Source organism: Amphiura filiformis, chromosome 12 (genome assembly GCF_039555335.1).
Source record: "Amphiura filiformis chromosome 12, Afil_fr2py, whole genome shotgun sequence".
In the NCBI taxonomy this organism is placed as follows: Eukaryota; Metazoa; Echinodermata; class Ophiuroidea; order Amphilepidida; family Amphiuridae; genus Amphiura; species Amphiura filiformis.
Genome location: NC_092639.1, coordinates 15,124,871 through 15,148,222, shown reverse-complemented (window position 1 = coordinate 15,148,222; position 23,352 = coordinate 15,124,871). Strand labels below are relative to the sequence as shown.

General features: G+C 35.8%; 1 protein-coding gene across 5 annotated transcripts in view; it reads left to right on the top strand.

Annotated features, from left to right (window-relative positions):
* Positions 1-23,352, top strand: part of LOC140165842 (sodium-coupled monocarboxylate transporter 1-like) — a 69,183-nt gene that overhangs the window by 7,425 nt on the left and 38,406 nt on the right. For 3 of the 5 annotated variants that reach the window (XM_072189171.1, XM_072189167.1, XM_072189169.1), the window contains exons 2-4: positions 7,644-7,709; positions 18,528-18,579; positions 20,100-20,167. In XM_072189171.1, coding sequence (XP_072045272.1) covers positions 7,644-7,709; positions 18,528-18,579; positions 20,100-20,167 — 186 coding nt within the window. Of the gene's footprint in view, positions 1-210; positions 1,028-3,090; positions 3,580-7,643; positions 7,710-18,527; positions 18,580-20,099; positions 20,168-23,352 lie in introns of those variants that run through there. The other 2 variants (XM_072189170.1, XM_072189168.1) reach the window with 2 other exon arrangements.

The following is a 23,352-nucleotide window of genomic DNA, read 5'->3' as shown; positions in this document are numbered from 1 at the left end:
TTACAAATTTGAACGTGAGTGGTACAATTTGGTATTCTTTCAACATGTTCAAGGGCATCTCTTCTTTGCAGCTGATTATCTCGGTCAATGTCAAAAGGGCAATACAATACATTAATGTTACCCTCTAGTCACAGTATGACGCTTGCATCTCATTGGTCTACCATTGGTGTACGTGTATTTATGAACCCCGGGAAATTACATTGTAGTTTCAGTTTGTACGTTTAGTCAGTATGTTTATTCCTTTGGAATAGCAATCTTTATGCATGTTACTTTCCATGTTTATAGTTGGTGTTTTGTACCAAAGCTGGAACTTCTTGGGTGAAAAAAGGATCGATATGGTGAAATTCTGAATAATTCAACGTTTACTTTATCAGATGCAACAACTCAACTTCAGCTCAGGCATGCATATTCGGATGAGGAAAACTTTGAGCTGACCCAGAAATATTGTGATGAACTTCTGCATGCTGCATTGGTGTGGTGTATGCGTATTTTGTTCAGGTCGGAACACCCGTCGGAGCATAACCGTATATATTTGCTTTAATCGAAAATTTTGCATTATTGATGCAATTTGGTAGCTGTGTAAAGTGTAACTTTTAATTGTATCAAAGATCTGAAGATTTTTGGCCTATTTACTATTGGATTATATTGGAAGATAGTACTTCTGTACCTCAATAATCATGTCGTCAGCACCTGTGGACGCAAGATTCAGCGGACCAGATTATGCGGTCTTTGCCTGCATGTTGACCATTTCAGCAGGAATCGGCGTGTTTTTCGCTGTTACAGGGGCCGTCAGAAGACTACTCAGGAATTTCTAATGGCAGACAGAAGCATGCACCCGGCTCCCGTTGCTATGAGTTTAGTGGCGAGTTTCATTTCGGCAATCACATTTTTGGGAACTCCTGCCGAAAACTATATTTATGGGGTGGGATATTGGTTGTATGCGATTGCGTATCTCTTTGTAGGGTTAGCTGTGTCAAGATCTTATATGCCCGTGTTCTTCAGGTTGGATTTAACAAGTGCAAATGAGGTGAGTATAGGAATCAAACACAGTGGTGTCAGAGAAGAGATACCTTACCCTTCCTAGAACATCCCCGGGGTCGGGCACTCCCACTTTGGAGGTGACGCGTATGTAGGGCTGTTAAAACCCCCTTTTTCAGCGTCGCTGTCACCCAAAGACCCCATATTTCTTTACGATCACATGCTCTGCCACCCAAAGACCCCCTATTTTGGCAGGCCGAGGGGGGGGGGGGCAAGTATTTTTGGCAGGTCATTTTGAAATTTTTCAAAATAATACAGATAATTATTGCACATCACCCATACAACTTACGGTGCGCATTGCACTATTATGAAAAACAGCGTCAGTTGGTATATTTAATGTGTATGGGGCCCACGCCATACAGGTACATGTTAATTGATTGTGTGCATTAAATGTCATCCTTGCCCTTGCATGGATACGTGTGACATGGCTGCAACATTCACTATGGACCACAATGGCCTCATCCCAATGGCATAGTTCAATAACCTCAAATAAACAAGAAAAGTGCAAAATTTTACCTCAAGTTAGAGAGTATGAGTTTTTGTACCCAAATTGTCTAAGGTCATTCAATGAATGTACAATTGTATTGAGTTTTAAAAACTGTTTCCCTGATAGATGAACATGTTGTGGATCCTAGTGAGTAATAATTGGACACGAGTAGTTCGTGGAATCTGCAATGTTTGGGGTGCTGATTTCTGGACTCCTACCTATAAACCAGAATAGTCATGCGATATACGTGTGTAGTGGCACCAAGCCCGATTGAGGGAGATTCTTCAAGTTTCTTCAGCGTTATCTTTCTCTCTCGACCCATCTTGTTATCTCAGCAAGCTAATTAATGTCAAAGGCAAGGTAACCGAAGCTGGGAACCGATGCCCTTGAAATAACATACACCTTGAAACCCAGGGTAAACTTTAATCATTTAATGAAGGTGTTCATCGACTTACAAATTATACGATCTACCATGGGCCGGGGGCACTCGACTTTGGAAGTGATGGGGATGTATGGACAGCAGTTCGAAACTAGGGGTCTTTCGATGAGAGCCCAGACACCGAAAAAGGGGGGGGGGGTCTTTCAGTGAGAAGTTCCGAGAGAGTGTGGGAAAATCTGCCCAAAAAAGGGGGTTTGCCTGAGTTCTAAATGCATGGTAAGGGCAAATGACCATGATGACGTTAAACTTGTATTCTTTTAATTTAAGGCTATATCAAAGGAGACCGAATCGAGATTCAATCATTCTTCATTTAACATTAATATGGTTCAATATCATTTGTTCTGCCAGTTAATATTTATCATCATTTGACTTCATCACTCACTCATGAGCCTCAACCCAATTTCACGATCATTTACTGCACTATTTAATATATATATATAGGTTAAGCCCTCTGAACTAAAAATAAACTGGTTTATGTAGTTCAATGTCATTTTTATGTTGACCTTCAAACTAAAGTGACATATGCATTGTTTAATGACCGTACGTAATTGTTGTATGACATTCCATTATTAAAAGCTTGCGCTTGTTCCATCTTTAGTGCATCTTCGCGAAAGCATCGATCAGTGTGCATACTGTAAAACCTCGTCTACAAGCATAATATATAGTATTTTTGATGAAAGCTTACTTAAATACGAACCAGCCGTAAATATGCCAAAACAATAGATTGATCTTACAATAGTATTTGTTTGTATATTTATGCCTGTGTAGGTAATTTATTTGCTTAAACCGGGGCTTAAACTCAATAATGATATATATTTGTCGCTGGATGGCGCCTGGATTAATTTAGCTTTCATCGTGAGCATTCTATATGCTTGTAGACGAGGTTTTACGGTATTTCAAGTAGATCCTGATTGCAAACATGACACAAACCTTCAATTATCTTTGCTTAAAAGCCAAACTTCTCACCACCTCCTTATCTTTAACATGAACTTGCTGAACTACCTATCTTCAATCTTGGCATACTCATTAGGCCTTATGGCGCAATCTAGATCATGTTCAAGACTATATAACTTTTCTTACTTTTTGAAACGTGAGATCCAAATCCAACCAGAACAAAGATGTACATTATCATGTTCGAGTGTCACTCCAAGAAATTGCTGCAATAAGGGAACATACTACCATTTTGTACAAAGAAACATATTTCCTCTTGTAGAACTGGAAAGAAAGCAGCTTGCAGATCAATTTTGCTCTGGAATACCTGCTGAAGATGACAAGTCCAACCAAAGCCAGATTTTCTTCTGCTGATTATGGCGTGTTTGCCGCGATGTTGTCAGTATCAGCTGGAATTGGAGTTTTCTTTGCTCTCACAGGAGGCCGTCAGAAAACAACCCGTGAATTCCTAATGGCGGATAGGAGTATGGGTCCTTTCCCTGTTGCAATGAGTTTAGTCGCCAGTTTCATTTCGGCAATAACATTTTTAGGAACACCTGCCGAAAACTACATCTACGGGATTAGTTTTGTGTTTTATGGTATTGCTTACATCCTGACTGGGTTGGCTGTTTCAAGATCTTTTATGCCAGTATTGTTCAGAATAGGTTTGACAAGTGCAAATGAGGTGAGGGTGAGATATTTGTCTGATGATTAGGCCAACAAAAAAAAGGTTTGTCTCAAAGCTCACGAGTGGTTTGAAAACAAATGCGAAGCGCGATTTTTTTTTTTTTTTTTTTTTTTTTTTTTTTTTTTTATTCCCAACTTTTTTTTATGGTAGGCCTATTTTGAGAAAAAAAGTCCGATTTTCGCCCAATTTTTCTGGAAAAAACTATAAAAAAAAAATTCTTGAAATAAACAAAATTTCCGCATTTCTTTTTTTGTCAAATCGGGTGATTTTACAAATGCGCGCGCGAGCTTTGAGACAAACCTTTTTTTTTTTGGCCTTATTGATGATTATTTTAATGTTGTTTATTCTGATGTTGATGATGTCGAATAACACATTAGCAGATGATGACCGTGCGACGTTGATGATGTTGATTTCGAGGATGTTGACGATGATGATGATAATAATAATGATGATGATGATGAATGATTCATGATGATGATGATGATCATACTGATTATGATCGTATTGTTGATGTTGTTATTACTGTTATTTTTTGTGCTCTGACTTCTGCTTATGATTTTGGTTGATGATAAACATGGCTCAAAAAAGTGGGACATTTGGGAAGCTCCTTCCCAGCAGGAAACGTTGGTGTTTTGAGGGAAATTCTGGTATTTGGAGGGAAATTGTATCTGTTTTTGTATATAAAAACATTCTTTAAATTGTGGGAAATTTAGCTTGCTTCCCGGGAAATAAACGTTTCTTTAGATGAATCATTGATGGTTAAATCAGAATATGAGACATAGCCCTGGTTAATTAAATTTACCAGTTTGATTTTCGACCTCGTGTTCCACCAGTTTCAGATCACTAAATTGACTTGTGAACACCTGATGCAGTACCGTGAAACAAGTTTTGTCAAAAGTACAATAGTAGTCCTCTGTCACCCTGGGTAAACCAAACCACCCGAAGCGTTTGAGTGTCAATGCATTATTGTTTCCTTGGTTCCAGATCAGCTGATTTCCCAAACTCAATACAAAATTGGTACAATTGGTTTATGTTGCCTGTTTTGGTGGAAGTAATTCAATTCTGATGCCCTTAATATTGACACTCAATTCTATAGCCTGTTACCAATAATTATGCAACTTAAAATACTTGAATCCATAAATAGGCTAAGTATAATTGTTTTTATCATGCTATTAAAGAAACCCATCTTTCCAGAATTTTATGTGTAATAATATATCGTTGAGATATACGTCAGGTGCTTCCGCCATCACTGTCGGCATAGTTTATTTAGCATGATATGCATGCCTACATGATAACAGCAAACAGTATTCAAATGCATTTACTTTTAACATGTTTGTGGGCACAAGAATAGATTTACTGTTGATTTTCAAAACCATGGCACCCAAAAAGGGGTCTGAAAAATGCAATAGAACAACAAAAGGAAGCTATTTACACAATAAAGTGTTCGAAAATTCGATTGACATCTTTCATCAACGACAACACTAAGAGTACTTGAAATTTTTGGTTGCACCATTTTTCTGAGACAGGATCAGAGACTTTCCTCAATGGAGTAGATACTTCAACATTGTTATTCATGCATCTACCCTTTGATAAAGTGTAAGAGGAAATAGTTTATGGTAATTCATTTGTTTATTTGTTTGAAGAAATATATAGGAAAAAGAGGGATTTAAGGCGATGAATATGATGAATTAGGATCAAAATATAATCTGTATTTAATGTGGACAAAAGGAGATGTGGACAATTCTGCACTTTTCTGCATAATCTGCTCCAGAGTTATATCACCATTGAAAAGTATACCGGTATACACCTGCACACGGAAAATAGTTATTGTTGAATAGAGCAAACACAATCTGACAATTGTATTTTTTTTAAACCTACGTTATAAAAGTGTTTTTGGTTTGGTCAAAACTTTTATTAACTTAATTAATTGTCGGTTTATATGAAGGTCATAAAAACGTTTTCAAAATGTTTTTTATTAAAAAAAATTACAACAACATTTTTAAAATGACGTCAATTGTTAAGTTGTGAAATGTTGTTATGCATTTAAAAAACATTAAGCTATGTTAGACTATATAACCCGGCATTTGAAACCTTTGCTGTCAGTGTAAACTATAAAACGTTTTGTGTTTGTTGGGTCTCAACACTGTTCAACTTTCAGCACAATGTCGTTTTACCAATTCCCGGGTTACCTTTGTGCAGCGTACCGTGTCGGTGAAACGTCGCGATCTATCCCAGATAATTAGATAGACATGCCCTTTTCACTGGTGTATATTACAAGAACAACAGAGAGACATAACTTACATCACACCCGTTCCCCACCCGGGCCCCACCACCCTGCCCCTCCTGCCCTCCCCTGACACCCCGTCTTCCCGAGAGAGGTGGTCCCACAAAAAAGTCATGTCATAAACAGCCACAGAGCTAAATTATTGCATTTAAAAATATGCAACTTCAAAATAAAGCCATGACCCTATAATAGTCATTGATAGTCGTCATTTTCATTCTCTGTATAGGCCTAGATGTGCTTTGTACCTTCCAATTGTCGTGCTTTGTTTAAAAACGAACTTTTTAACTAGTACAACATCAACAACAGAATGAATCCAGATATCTGCTTGTTAAAGCCCATTCAGTGATTTGCTCATCCGGACGATCGTAAAAATTATCACAATTCAGATTTTGTTACCTTTGTCATTGTCATAGGTGTGCTAAAATAGGCTGCTAATAGACAAAATGTAGTACTACTAGTAGTACAGCCGAAAGCCGTGTATGAAAGACAAAATAAGACCTTTTACGTGAATCTATAATTTATATATGCTGACAGTATATAAATTAGCTAGGCCTATACATATGTATGGGCTTCAACTTTGTCAATAATGCTATTTCCTTGTTTTTTTGTTGTTGTTTTTTTGCCCAAATTTTTCATTTCAAAAATATCAATCCTTCTCTTTGCGGGATTTATACACAATGTTAATTTTTTTTATACTTTCGTTGGGGGCCATGTGTTTTGAGTTGGTAGATTTTTCGGTGCTGAAAATGTTCAATTTTTTTCCTCTTTGAAAATGCACGCTTTTTGATACAAATATAATTGTTAGTTTTAACTAAACCCATAAGTACAAGAAAAGTATACATTTTCTGACAGGAAATTAAACAGGGAATCCAAAAATGATATTAGTTTTCCAGTAGGAAGATTGGTTAGGGAGGTAGTGGACTTTGAATAGCAACATTTTCCATAAAAAATGTTCGATCTTCAGTGAGATATAATTTTTACATATTATACCCTATGCTGAAAAGAACATCATATTCGAGTTCCTTGGCTCAAGAGCTTTAAAAAAATGTATACTTTTATTGTGATACCTGCTACAGGTTTCGCTGTGTGCGAACATATTTGAAACACACATTTGAGGCATTCCGAATAGGGATTTACACACAAACAGTACAATTCAAGGCATTTTCTGTAATCAAGTGATTTGCACTAGAAATTCACTAAATTTAAAGACAGAGTTACCTTTTTTAGTTTCTAAATGATTGTTCTTAAGTCTTTACAACATAAAACCAATTAAAAGAAGCAAATATATCAATTTACACCCATTTTGTTGAAATTTTTAGTTAAATTTACATATCAATCCTCCATATCAATCCTTGGCTCCACCCTGTCATGTTTTCACTAAAATCAAAATAACTTTAAAATGGAATATACTACATAAATTGTTGTGGTATCAATACAAAGGTCTCATCAAAAGCTTTAAATTGATAGGTAATTTGTCTAGGTAGGTGACATCCTTGACCTAAAAATACTAAGAATTAGCACAAAAACCTCGCTCAAAAGTACTGCTCCACCCTATTGGTGTACCCAGTTTAAAATGCATGGCCTGGGATCACTGAATGGGACTTTAAATAGAGAAAAATTAATTACAAAAATATTACAATAAAGTATTATTATACATGTTATAAGGACGTGCATTGCAAGTAACGGACAATATAGCGCAGTCTTATTATTTTATACTCATTTGTCTTGCTAATATTTTAGTAATCATTTTTTCCTCATCCATTTTTGTTGTCCACAGTATCTGGAACGCAGATTCAACAAAGTCATACGTATTGCTGGAATGCTGACGTTCTTTTTACAGATGGTAAGTTTGTTGCTGGTACCTCGAGATGCAAAAAAAAAAATCCTCATCAGAGATCAAAATAATTAAATAAAAATGACCTTGACGTTTTATATAGTTACCTTCTGTTTCTTCCAGTATCCATGGTAATCTGGTAATGATGATAACCATGAATGAGCCTATAGCATTTAGCTTTAGGTCCAGGGACACTCCAAACTCGAAAAAATAAATAACCTATAAATAACTTAACCTAAACCTATCCTATATAACCTTTCAATTTCGGGTACCCGATTACCCGCCCGAAAAATGCGTCGAGTACCCGGGTACAAAATTACCCGAAAATCCCTGCCTTAGAATCGACACACATATCGATACGATCATATTTAGAAAGGTAGTTGACCCTACTGAGAACATTAAAAGGTTTCTCCCCGTTGATATGAAACCAAAGCGTCTAACTAGGATATTCACCTGTGCTGTTCGGCAATAGCACTAGGGTTCATGTCATTTACAATGTTTATCAGGGGTCATGTCGTTATTCCGAAGGACCGTTATTCCGAAGGGTCATTACTCCGAATTTACAACAAGGCTCATTATTCCGAAGGGTCATTACTCCGAAGGTTCACTATTCCGAAGGGTCATTACTCCGAAGGGTCATTATTCGAAGGGTCGTTATTCCGAAGGGTCGTTATTCCGAAGGGTCATTACTCCGAATTTAAAACAGGGCTCGTTATTCCGAATTTACAACTAGGCTCGTTATTCCGAATTTAAAACAAGGCTCGTTATTCCGAATTTAAAACAAGGCTCGTTATTCCGAAGGGTCATTACTCCGAATTTAAAACAGGGCTCGTTATTCCGAATTTACAAGTAGGCTCATTATTCCGAATTTAAAATAAGGCTCGTTATTCCGAATTTAAAACTAGGCTCGTTATTCCGAAGGGTCATTACTCCGAATTTAAAACCACGCTCGTTATTCCGAATTTAAAACAAGGGTCGTTATTCCGAAGGGTTATTACTCCGAATTTAAAGCAAGGTTCGATATTCCGAATTTAAAATAAGGCTCGTTATTCCGAATTTAAAACAAGGGTCGTTATTCCGAATTTAAAATAAGGCTCGTTATTCCGAATTTAAAACTAGGCTCGTTATTCCAAAGGGTCATTACTCCGAATTTAAAACCACGCTCGTTATTCCGAATTTAAAACAAGGGTCGTTATTCCGAAGGGTTATTACTCCGAATTTAAAGCAAGGTTCGATATTCCGAATTTAAAATAAGGCTCGTTATTCCGAATTTAAAACAAGGGTCGTTATTCCGAAGGGTCATTACTCCGAATTTAAAGCAAGGTTCGATATTCCGAATTTAAAACCACGCTCGTTATTCCGAATTTAAAACAAGGGTCGTTATTCCGAAGGGTCATTACTCGAATTTAAAGCAAGGTTCGATATTCCGAATTTAAAATAAGGCTCGTTATTCCGAATTTAAAACAAGGGTCGTTATTCCGAAGGGTCATTACTCCGAATTTAAAACCAGGCTCGTTATTCCGAATTTAAAACCATGCTCGTTATTCCGAATTTAAAACAAGGCTCGTTATTCCGAAGGGTCATTACTCCGAATTTAAAACCAGGCTCGTTATTCCGAATTTAAAACCATGCTCGTTATTCCGAATTTAAAACAAGGGTCGTTATTCCGAAGGGTCATTACTCCGAATTTTGGAGTAATGACCCTTCGGAGTATTGACCCTTCGGAATAACGAACCTGGTTGTAAATTAACCAAATTAAACAGTAAATTAAACAGTCACGTAAATACTCAAAAACACTTAAGGGCTAACTATAGCCCCTAGGTCTATGGCCTAACGATAAACACATTTAAAGCAATAATGTGTGATTTGCATAAAGAATAGATTCCTATTTAAATGTTTGTTTTCGCTTTTAATTCCCCTATAACACATTCAAGATGTTAACAAAAATATGTCCCGGCACTCCGGCCATATTCAAGGTTAAAGGTCAACACAGTGGTCAAATTTCAAAGTTGCTCAAATCTGGTTAACAAATTATTCCTCTCATTGCAAGGATTCAGAAAAAGTATAGTTTGACCTACCTGCGACTTACCGTTCCAAAAATTAAAAATGCTCCGATTTCAACGCAAATTGTCTCAAATTGCTCGTCATGCAAAAGCAAGTCAAAGAAGGATTTGTTTGCACTGTCTAAAATGCTTCGTTATTGACAAAATTGGCCATAAAGTAATTTTTGGCCCCTATGTGGCCAAAAACCTGGAAAAGCGTTCATTTTCTAAACATGTATGCCCTACTGAACTCGGGGGGGGGGGGGGATGGTTGGGGTATAGTGCCGACAGGCGTTGGGTAGTAGGGGCCTGTCGGTAATAAATGGTGATTAAAAGGGTTTATTGGGTATTATAAAAATGAAAAAAGGGTAATTGCGTGTAAATTTTTGACAAAATGGGTTTATTGGGTATAAGACTTGAAAAAGGGAGTTATCGGGTAGAGAAATTTCAATAAATATGGAACAAATTTCAAAAGTTTTAATTTTTTGCAAATTTGCAATAGAAATATAGATGCCAATAGTTTGATTTTAAGTTTCTTCATTAATTACTTCATGGCATTTTTATGATAAAATTGGGTAAAAAAGAAGGAGGGTCTCATCTAGCATATTGACTTTAAAAAAGGGGTCTTTTCTTATTATTCGGCTAATTCCAATCAGCCGGAATTAGCGGACCGGAAAACTGGATGGCGCCTCTGCCGAACTAAATTTCCTTTTTTTTTTCATTTCATATTATGTTAGGGAAATGTGGCTGGGAGAATGTATGTATGGCGAAGAGTGGTGTGAGATCTAGCTATCTCGCTGGCAGTTTTCCGGTCCGCTAATTCCAGCTGATTGGAGTTAGTCGAGCCAAATACGCCCAAAACGCCATCAACGTCAGGATGGGTGCCAGTTATAAGATAACTCTTGACAGGCACATTATACCCGTCTATTCAAAAGTTGAGTGCTCTCACTGAACTTTTAGGGTTGAAATCCATGAACACGAAGACAGAGTAGGCCTATTAATCAACTGATGACACAATCTTAGAAACAAACAGGTTGTAGGGGTTCTACATACAGGACAACTAGGGGTTCTAGGAAATTGCAAGAACTCAAAATGGTTCCTTCTGGCTTTAACAGAACCTGGCTTCTCATGCCTAAAATGGTTCTTTCTGGCCCTTGCATAACCCTTTTTATTATAGTTCTACGTACATGACATTCTAAGTATAGGTTATCTCGAAAGTCTCTTTACCATTTCGAGCCTTTATATCTCTCACATGTATTATCGTAAGGGAAATCCAAATACATATTTGAAAAGAGCACACTTGTACAATTATTCTCAAACTCAGGTGCCCTTTTTAAACCATGGATATCAACTTTTAGATATTCAAGTCAGGAATGTTTGCTAATGATGTTTACCAACTGTAGATATTTGATTTTGGACTTCAGAAGTTTAAATTCTGTCACTACGCAGCAAACACAAAAACGTTTTAAAAACGTTTTAAATAAGTTATATTTTGGCTTTTGGTTTAGTTAAAAACGTTTTAATAACATTAAAATGTCGGGTTATATAAAAGTCATGATAACGTTTTAAAACGTTTGGTATGAAAACACACTACAACAATATTTTTAAATGTTTTCAAAAAATGTTATTGTAAACTATTTTTGCAAACATTTTTGCCAAATATTGTGTCAATACTTAAATAACATTATGTTAAAATATTTGAACCCAGCAAACACAGAAATGTTCTTAAAATGTTTTTTCAAAACCTTTTAATAACATTTAAATGTCGGGTTATATAAAGCTCATGAAAACGTTTTTAAAACGTTATTGAAAATATTTTGGGCAAACATTTTTCTCAAAATATTTTTTCAAACCCCCAAAAACATTCTGTTTAGAATGTTTTTTGTATCAAGTTTTCAAGAATGTTTTTGGAATGTTATTAAAACGTTTTTATACCCTTTATATAACCCGACATTTAAACGTTTTCTGTCAAACATTTTTGTTTGCGGAGCAGTAGATTATCAAAAAATGTTTTTTAAGGTTATGAAAACGTTTTATACTCTTAATATACCCTTTATATAACCCGACATTTAAATGTTTTCTGACAACCTTTTATAACCTTTTGCGAATGATGTCGAAAACGTTCTGTGTTTGCTGGGTAGAAGCTACTGGACCTTTCAAAACAAGAAAATACCTGGTTAAGTTTCAGCTAGATTACCATTATGTCATCAAAAGCTGCTTGAAATGGCAAAGCCGATGTAAGCTTTCATGTTGGATCCCTCGTATAGGCCCCGGTATAGGCCTACACTTTAAAGGCTACGTTCTACATTCAGTTTGGATATGTTAAGAAATTTCATGTGAGACCAAGGAAAAGTCAGTAATAATATATCTTAGTAAATGATTTCATTTTACTCAGTACTTGATATGTTTTTCCCGGGGGTTTACCCTTTAATGACGCATTTTTGATGCAATGAAAGTTGCCCTGAATTTTCCGGTCCACTGATTCCGGCTGATTAGAGTTAGCCGAGCCAAAGCGCCCAAAACTGTATCAAAATATGTCAATCGCTCCCTCAAAACCAGGAACATGGTATTGGCAAACTATGATCTTTGAGAATGTGATATAGGCCTATTTAAAAATGAGAAAATATGTTTGAAAATGTTATCAAAAGTTTGATAATACGGTGAGATTTTCAATGTTTTTAGATAAAAGGATTTGGTATTGTTAGTGTCACTTTTTGGTCCACGTCGAATATTCGATGCAACAAGTTTTTGCTATTCAATATTAATATAATATGTCTATTATACAGGGTGTCCCAAAAAAAAAGAGGCCCCTCGTTGCGCCCTATTGTTCTACTATTTCTAAAAAGTTGATCAAAAATAATTTGGTATGTAAAGAAACCTTGAGTCGTTAGCTTTAATAAACTAAAACAATTATATCAATCGGCTCACAACTTTTGAAGATATGCTCTTTTAAAGAAATCTACCCGTTTTTCACTCTGTCCACGGAGAAGGTTTGGCTACTTCAAAGATTGAAAAGGAGTACACATACCATGCATGAATATCAAACATTCCGCAATGATAACTTTGTAAAATAACTTTATTTATGGAATGGGCTTTACCGGTGGGTTTATGGGCAATGGATTTTGGGTAAAATGGATGCCGAATGGGACTTCTTTTGCTTTATTTGCAATTACTTATTTTTGCTTGGTTATTTATGCCTTTTGGTTTAATTATGTTTTTTACTTTCTTACTTTGTTGTTCTTGCTTTCTTTCTTTTAATTTACAACATAAGTCATTTCTCTTTTTAGGGTAAAAGGTAGCCCTAAAAGGCTGTTTGGTTTGTCTTTGGTTCTTCTGAAGTGAGTTTACTGTGCTGCTCTGCCCTCTACCTGGTTGCCTCCTTGGCGAATACAGGTTTCAGCTCTGGTCCTCATTGCACATCCAGATCTTGCAAATATATTTATTTCTTGACTATATATACACTTCTAGTACATCACTCCATTGTTTATTATCCATTGTTGTCCAGTGCATTATATTTTACGAATCACTCTTCAGCGAGGTTATCTTCGCGGCAGAAGTACATTAGTCAAGATAATCGCACTTGACCGTAGAGTTATTGCATTTAGCTCACGAGCCGTTGACTAATGCACTCTGCTCAGTGAATTCTTCTTATCAAAAACAAAGGATATCTGTATAAAGAAGTAATAGCTAGCGTGCGTCATTGTTGAAATGAGGGGATGTGTTATGTTGAAAAGGATTCTGGGAAAGGTAAGATATCTTTTCTGGGGTTTGAGGTGAAAAATTGAGCCAAAACCAAGTTTTATTACTGCTTCTTGATAAACATGGGGAACCGTGCCCTTATTTACTGCATATACCAAATATGGTCTGAACCCTTTTGAATAGTTTTACAGGATTTTGCGCAGACGGGAGCTTTGTGCACGCGAGCGAAGCAAGTTTCTAAACCAGCCTGTCAGATTTTATTTTTTCTTGATTTTCTTTAAAATTCGGCCACCATTTCGGGTAAATTTTACAGGATTATTACCTACCGTATATATTACACCAAATCTAATTTGAAAAAACTGGAGAAATTTGTTGAAAACTAATTATTATGTAACAAAAAATATTTCTGACTGTAGGCCTAATAAGGCCAGATTTTGCAATTATATATAAGTATAAGAAATTAAAGGCATTGGGTGTCATTGCTCACAAGTGCACTTCACTGAAATGTGTCATCATATCAAATGAGACAAAAAATGTGTTGAATGATTCATTATAACTTAAGTTGTGTGGTACTGTTTATGAGCTTTCTTTGTTACTTTTTAATTTTTGTCTGTCTTTTTTTTTTGCAAGTTTTGGCCATTCTTTTTTTTTCTTTCTTTCTTATTTACTTGCTTACTTATTTTCTTTCTTCTCATTCTTTCTTTTTTTCTTTCTTTCGTTCTTTCTTTCTTTCTTTCTGTGTCTGTGTGTCTGTATGTCTTTCTTTCTTTTTTTATATGTCTGTCTGTCTTCCTCTCTCTCTCTCCCTATCCGTCATTTTTTTTAATTTTGTATTTCTTTATGTTTTGTCTGTCTGCCTGCCTTTCTGACTTTCGTCATTTTTTTCTTTAATTCTTTTTTCTGTCTGTCTCTTTCTTTCTTTCTTTCCTTCTTTCTTTTAATACTTTCTTTTATTACTTTCTTTTATTACTTTCTTTATTTTTTGTCTGCTTTTTGTCTTTTTTCTATTTGTCTTTCTTTGTCTCTCTTCTCTCTCTCGCCCTCCCCTTTCTTCGTTCTTTCTTTTATTCCTCTCTTTATATCCTTTCATTTTTTGTCTATATTTTTATCTCTCTCTCTCTCTCCATTCCTCTTCTTTCTTTCTTTGTTTGTTTGTTTGTTTGTTTGTTTCTTTCTTTCTTTCTTTTTTACCTATAAGGCCCATTATTGTCATTTCGGAGTAATGACCCTTCGGAATAACGAACCCTATTGAATCGAAATTACAACCAGGTTCGTTATTCCGAAGAATCAATATCTCGAAGATCATTACTCCGAAATTCGGAGTAATGACCCTTCGAATAACGACCCTTGTTTAAAATTCGGAATAACGAGCCTAATTTTAAATTCGGAATAATGACCCTTCGGAATAACGACCCTTGTTTTAAATTCGGAATAACGAGCCTTCTTTTAAATTCGGAATAATGACCCTTCGGAATAACGACCCTTGTTTTAAATTCGGAATAACGAACCTAGTTTTAAATTCGGAATAACGAGCCTACTTTTTTAATTCGGAGTAATGACCCTTCGGAATAACGAGTCTCATATTAAATTCGGAGTAACGACCCTTCGGAATAATGAACCTTAATATAAATTCGGAGTAATGACCCTTCGGAATAACGACCCTTGTTTTAAATTCGGAATAACGAGCCTGGTTTTAAATTCGGAGTAATGACCCTTCGGAATAACGACCCTTGTTTTAAATTCGGAATAACGAGCCTTATTTTCAATTCGGAATATCGAACCTTGCTTTAAATTCGGAGTAATGACCCTTCGGAAAAACGACCCTTGTTTTAAATTCGGAATAACGAGCATGGTTTTTAATTCGGAATAACGAGCCTGGTTTTAAATTCGGAGTAATGACCCTTCGGAATAACGACCCTTGTTTTAAATTCGGAATAACGAGCCTTATTTTAAATTCGGAATATCGAACCTTGCTTTAAATTCGGAGTAATGACCCTTCGGAATAACGACCCTTGTTTTAAATTCGGAATAACGAGCGTGGTTTTAAATTCGGAGTAATGACCCTTCGGAATAACGAGCCTAGTTTTAAATTCGGAATAACGAGCCTAGTTTTAAATTCGGAATAACGAGCCTTATTTTAAATTCGGAATAACGAGCCTAGTTGTAAATTCGGAATAACGAGCCCTGTTTTAAATTCGGAGTAATGACCCTTCGGAATAACGAGCCTTGCTTTAAATTCGGAATAACGAGCCTGGTTTTAAATTCGGAATAACGAGCCTAGATGTAAATTCGGAATAACGAGCCCTGTTTTAAATTCGGAGTAATGACCCTTCGGAATAACGAGCCTTGTTTTAAATTCGGAATAACGAGCCTGGTTTTAAATTCGGAATAACGAGCCTAGTTGTAAATTCGGAATAACGAGCCCTGTTTTAAATTCGGAGTAATGACCCTTCGGAATAACGACCCTTCGGAATAATGACCCTTCGGAATACCGAACCTTGTTGTAGATTCGGAGTAATGACCCTTCGGAATAACGGTCCTTCGGAATAACGAACCTTATCGTTAATTCGGAGTAATGAACCTTCGGAATAACGACCCTTCGGAATAACGAAGCGAAACCGTTTATCAAGATCATGTTCTTATGGTTCCAAGAAAGCATCGTGTAGCTTCTTGTGTTCACATTTAAAGCTAGAGGAGATTTGGAGATATCGTCAAGTCGTTGTCGTATAGTTCAAGTAAACATCTCAAAAAAAGTAACTAACCCCCCTTAAATAATGGCCATTATTCAAAAAGGGGCTATTGTATTACAAATCTGTAAAATGCGTTGGAAGCCAAATTAATTTTTTGCGCATTTTGACACCTCATTTGATACGATAGCCCAGAAAACAATAAAACAACGGTCAATTTAATGTAGTGAGGTCCAGATTTGAAAGTTGCACTTACATACAATGTTTTACAATACAAAAACACCCAGATATCATTGCACAGATTTCTTTCCATTACACTGAATACAAAATCAATACAATTTACTGCAATTTTCAAATCTTGGGTTACATTGATTTAAATGTACGCTGTGACGTCAATATTTAGTCAATTGCTGCAAATGAGGTGTCAAAATGTGCAGAAATAAATTCTGCTTCCAACGCATTTTACAGATTTGTAATACAATCACCCGTTTTTGAATAATGGTCATTATTTAAGGGGGGTTAGTTACTTTTTTTGAGATGTTTATTATTAGTATGAGCATGATGAGCAGGGCTGTTGAAAGCTAGCTGCAATATTATGCTAGCTGTAATATTATGATTTTGAAATACAGAGTGCAAAAATAAAGTCGATCCATTTTGTATTTCTATTATGTTGAATCATCTGTCACATATTTAGATGCATTTCATTTTTGGGTAACATTAAATTGATGTAAAATCTCTTTAAAATGGTTTATGTCCTTCTGTCCAGTTCACTGTTCCAGAAGTACACCAACTCAACCCTAACATAACCCTAAACCCCGCCCTAAACCTATAACCCTAACATTTTTTCGAACTATACCGAACCTTATTTTCGGAATAACGAACCCTACTTTCGGACTAGCGACCCCTATTTTCGGACTAGCGAACCATATTTTTGCACTAACGAACCTTATTTTCGGACTAACGAACCTCATTTTCGGACTATCGAACCTTATTTTTGGACTATCGAACCTTATTTTCGGACTAACGAACCATATTTTTGTACTATCGAACCTTATTTACGGACTATCGAACCTCATTTTCGGACTAACGAACCATACTTTGGGACAAATGAACCTTATTTTGGGACTTTCAAACCTTATTTTCGGACTAACGAACCATATTTTTGGACTATCGAACCTTATTTACGGACTATCGAACCTCATTTTCGGACTAACGAACCATATTTTTGGACTAATGAACCTTATTTTGGGACTAACGAACCATATTTTCGGACTAACGAACCATATTTCTGGACTATCGAACCATATTTTCGGACTAACGAACCATATTTTTGGACTAACGAACCATATTTTTGGACTAACGAACCTTATTTTCGGATTTCCGGAACCTTATTTTCGGATTACCGAAGCATATTTTCGGACTAACGAACCTTATTTTCGAAATTAGTGAGCCATATTTTCGGATAACGAACCTTATTTTTGGACTAGTGAACATTACAGGTCCAGCGAATCTTAGAACTAGAGAGAAGTCACCTTTAATTAAAACTCTGATATCTTATCCTAGAGCGTGATTAATTAACAGCAACAGGAATAGTGAAACACACTCATGAATATTGGGATATATGAAAATGTCAGCGTGTATCTGCCGCAAGAGGATTTAAGTGACTTGTAGGGTAATACTCATATCATCATGATCATGTTTGAGTTTCTGGTCTTATAACAATATGGGCGTCATTAAGGTTATTAATCAACCCATCTATGATCAACCGCACTTAAATTAAAAATCGAGGGCACTTAACCTTAACCAGAGAGGAGGGCTCTGTCATAACCATAACTAAAGTGCATCCCTGATTGTCATGCTTGTGTTAATAATCCATCTGACCAGGTCAATGATATTTTTCGCCATGCATACAATGGTTGTTTTTTGTAATTAATAATTTAGGATTATTTATCATGTTTTGTGCAAAAAATATATAATTTAAAAAATGGAAATACGTTTATTAATTGAACTTATTTAAATAGGGCCTATCTTATTTTTCTCATGAACTTGTTTGGTGTGTATTATTTTATTTTATATATAAGTTTGCAAACTTTGCTTATATATAATACAATCAAATGTTGGGCATATAAATTCTGGCTTCATTATATAAGTGGAATTTTTAAATCCACAATAAGTCATCGATTCATATTCAAAAGAAGATGAACGAGTGATCTACATGTCTACGAGCACTTCAATTATTTATAAGGAGACATTTTATTTTGTAAATGTTTTTTAAAAGTTGAAAGCCCTCTCAAGCCTTTTACTGTGCTGTTGATGACCTCAGGAAACAGTATTATAATCATGTTTATAATATTTTATACGAAAATATAAGATTAATGATTTTTTTTCTCCATGCACAGGTTATCTACATGGGGATAGTTATTTACGCACCAGCCCTTGCGCTTAGTGCAGGTAAGAGAAGAAATCTTAACCTTCCCAGAATCCTTTGCAGTATATGTATCGCCTCATTTCATCAAATGATAGGCCTACTCCCATCATGGGAGAAATGAATTGTGGGAAGTGTAAGATATCTTTGGGTAAGAGGACACCGTTTTCATATTTTTAGGGCACTGCTATTTTTAGGTGATTTCAGGAAACAGAAAGGCATTATGACACTGATCAGATACTAGTATTCGTTTTCCTTATATTTTATATAGGATTGGTGGGAATCGAGCTTATTAAAAAATGCTTTGTGGGGATAAACAAGAAATGCATTTAAAAAGCCACCGCGATAGGCGGAATGTTGGGAAAACAGGAATTTGTTTGGAATCTGGTGAAGAGTATCCCATTTGAAAAACAAACAAACAAACGGGATGTTCAATAAACATCAACTGATATTGACAGGTACCAATCATTTTGATACAGGCCTGTACTATTATGGATACTCATCATTAGTTCCCATTGATATATTATTATGTGCAGCAGAATAATATAAAGGTTTGAAAAGTGAATATAGGGCAATAACCAACAACTGCCATCGAGGCATGGAAAAATCATAGCCTCAGAAGCGAATTACATTGGTGTCTTTGGTTATTTTTATCCCTGCTGCGTAGAAGATATTGACATTCGACATGCACAGATTGCTTTAAATAGCAATGTTGATGATTACAAATTATACCAACGTTCGTGTCGGCGTTAGTGACATTTATTCATCATGACTGTGACAAGTATATTTGGTTCATCCCGGTTCATCCCCCACTTGCATCACATCTGCCAAGATAAAGATTTTCGCTCAAAGCAAAATACTGTAGTAGCTCTGTAGTAAGTCAGAGTAAGTTCACTCATATAGACCCTGAAGATGCTTCACTTTAACACTTCTGTGTGCTAATTTTATCTAACGCAATATTCCATTCATCAGATTGTGATAGGGACACTCTTAAAAATATTTTACTCAACTTGAGTAATTTCAGTAAAAAATACTCAAATTGAGTAAATAATACACCATATAGCATTGAGCTTATATATTAATAAATAATACCATGAATGTTTGGTACCATTTATCAAAAGGAGGTCAATGTTGGCAATTTGAATATTGTTTTACTCATTTTGTTGAGTTGTGACCTTTTTACTCAAGTTGAGTAAAATATTTTAAAGAGTGGACTTGAAATATGGTAGAAAAGTCAACATTATGAGATTCAAAATATATACAATAAAATGAGCAAAACTTGACATCCTTCCAATTATTTGTCTCTCCCCTATTATGATTTTGTAATTTGGTACAATATACGCCTCAATATTTTACTTTATTTTATTTTAATATCTGAATTTTGAATTTTAAATATTATTTTTGATATGTCCACATTTTACAAACCGATAAAGTTATGGGGACAAAAAGCAGGAAGTTCGTATCAGTTACTGTAGTTCATACTTTTAAGTACTAGTACATCATTAATTAATTCTAATGAATAGCTATTGTTTTCTAATAATTTCAGTTACTGGTCTGCATTTGTGGGGCTCCGTTATAGCCATTGGTGTTGTGTGTACATTCTATACCACAATTGTAAGTATGATAATATATATTTTTAAAATAAGTATTTAAAATAATATGTGACCATCCAGCACAACTGAGCCCTGAAGTCGCCAATCATCATTTTTGAGATATTCAACCAAAATATTCTGCTTGAAATTAGCTTTAAAATGATGTATATATTATCATGTCTATAGTACTTGACATTTAAGTAGTGAAAAATCAATAAAACAGTCAATAAATCCTGTGTTTCCTATTGTTTATTGTTAAGTTCAATGGAGCATATCTCAATAGTGGCACTGGAGACATCCGGGCTCAGTTGTGGTGGATGGTCACATATGACCCAGGCCTATATTTTGTAGTTTATATCGTTCGGGAATGGCTTCCAAATTATGGTTAATGTTCACTAGTTCCAAATAATTATCATGCACCACCATTATTTGCTCCTAGATTTTGAGGAAACTAAAAAGACACTACAAACATGATAGTGACAACCGAACCAGTCATTTTGTTTTTGGATAAATATGATTTGTTGTCTATGCCAATTTCTTTCACCTGTTCTACGTATGTACGAAGGTGATCCGTCTTCATGATCATAAAGTCTTCTTCTGAATCCATTTTTTTCATCCTGACCTTAGTAATTCCGAGCACTGTTGGGTCTTGTGAGAGAAAAGAACTGCAATACACTAACTTATAATCTTGCAATGTTCATGTGGCGGCATATATGCATCATTTATGTCTGAGAAATTTTAGAATTTCTATACTTTTACAGATTTCTCAGTAGATTATGTATGAGCTAAAAATATAAAGTGACCAAAAGGACATGGCTCGGGGTCGTTATAGCTTTTTTTGTAAGAACTATTGGGACCTTATCGTTTTATCAGATAAGTTAGCCCAACAATTCAATGAAACCTTTACACAGTACGGTAAGGTATTTTGCATTGTGGAGATATATAAATAAGATCCGACTTTCTTTGGACTGTTAAGGTTACACGCTATATGTCACATTAAAAACCGGGTAAATCCAATCGTAATCCTCCTCGTTTATGGATTGCCTACTTTTTTGATTGCTCAGTGAGTGAAAATTAACTCTTTTGACTTGAGAGTGAATTAATACACCCTCTCTTTCCAGGGTGAATTCCTTTTAAGTTATATATTACACTCTTTTCAGAGTGAAACTGAAACGTACTAAATTGTCACTCGTGCATGTCTTTCAGCGTGAAATGCCGTCTATAACTACCTGTCAAATACCGTAGTGGATGAATTGAGTCACGACAGAAGACACAGACATGTCTTAATGCATGACATGTCCAGCAAAGTCATCGATCCATTTTGCATGTTTTTCTGTCACACCATTTGCTAAAATGTTAAAGACATGTAGGCTATATCATTTGAATTAAAGTCATTTTGGAGACACGATTGTGTGTTTCATGTTGAAGAACATGTCTAAGTTATTGGTTGAGAAGATGTGTCATGTGTCTTATATTGTTTCTATCTTCAGGCAAGAAGACTAAAGGCTAAAGATGGCCATATGCATATGCAAATGCAAGACTCAAGTTGCCTAAAGTTACCAAAATACTTTTTATAGTGAGCGGTAACGTAAAATAATCCATTTTGCGATCATTACACATGCACTTGCAAGCGAGACCTGTCCCATCATATTATATACCTTCGAGACAGTCTGGTCCGCCGCCTATACACTCTTGGAAAACACGGTTCTAGAAGAACATAAAATGGTTCTTGAGCTGTCCTGTATGTGGAACCTTAAATAGTTCTACATAGAACCGAAAAAGGTTCTGGAAAGGGTAGAAAGAACTATTTTAGACCTGACGGGTTCTGGAAAGCCCAGCAGAAAGAACCATTTTGTGGTTCTTTCAATTTTCAATAACACTTTAAACTTCAGGGTTTTACATTATACAGGACAGCCAAGAACCGGTTTTTTTCTACAGTGTAACATCCGAAAGTGTTTTGTAAGAAATGTAATCCGGCCAAAAAATTCTGAAATCGAGCCATGAAGAAGTAGTCTATGCACTTACTATACCGTATTACCGATCATGAAAATAAAGTGCAGAAGTTGGCCTACTTAAAGTTCAAGTGCATGAGTAAATTCACTCATAAGTTGTACATTTTGTATTTTAAACTGAGGCTATACATGATGTATGTGACGGCAGGATCGGTGGCTATACGTAAAGTTCGTAAACCCTATCCAGTCAAAATAGTTTTCTAAATTGAAATAACCGATAAAACACTGAAGTTGAAGTTCATGGATTATGTTAAGGTGTCAGGTATTCAAGCGGGCAAGTAAAGAATTCTATAACCCCTCTCCGTGCGATAATTAAACCTGTGCATATAATATCTTAATTTTTAAAACCTTAAAAAAATGTCCGTATTTTGCGTGTTTGCGTTTGGAAATTGCGTGTAGCCTACTGGGTCAAAGTATCTTTAACAGTGTAACATTGTCTTTGTCTGGCTTTTGGTTCAGTGGTTCGTGAGATATAATGTACCCTTTGATATTCTTATTTTCTAAGATTGAGGAATGTAGGGAACTTATAGGCTGGTGCAAATGTGTAGTTCCCATACAACTTCATAACCACGATGCTATAATAGTCCTATTCATCTGATATCAAAAACAGGTGGTAGAAAAGACACATAGCCATGGGGGAAGTTCAAGTTCACCCTCCTGTGCACTGCACTGCATACAAACATAGTATACATGTACAAAATACAGAAACTTGCACTTTGACTTATATAACTTTGTAAATTTACTGATCAAAGTTCACTTTCAATTCAAAGCTGAAGAATAAAATGACTGAATTTGTTGATGAGTTGAGCAAATAGAAACATGCTGCGCATCTCCTCCAAGATATCAACTGACGCATCAAACTGCTGCATTGTCAGGTCAAAAGGGATCAAGCATTTCATTTTTGGGAATAGCAAAAGGGAGGCCAGGTGATTTTGGCACAAATGTTTGAGGCATCTTAGGTGTAGAAAAACAATATGAAAACGTTCGATGTCTTGCTCGCGGTTTCAATGGGGTTCTCCCAAAATGTAGGCCTATAACATGTAAAAGGGGGACCAAAAATTTATTTGGAACGTCAAAAGCAAGCCCAAAGATATTTTGGCACGTCGAAACGGAAGGGGGGGACGACTTTGGGCAGGCTCGCCATTCGCCACAGCTCCTTGAACGCGCACAAAAACCACAATCTCTCGTTTTGTAC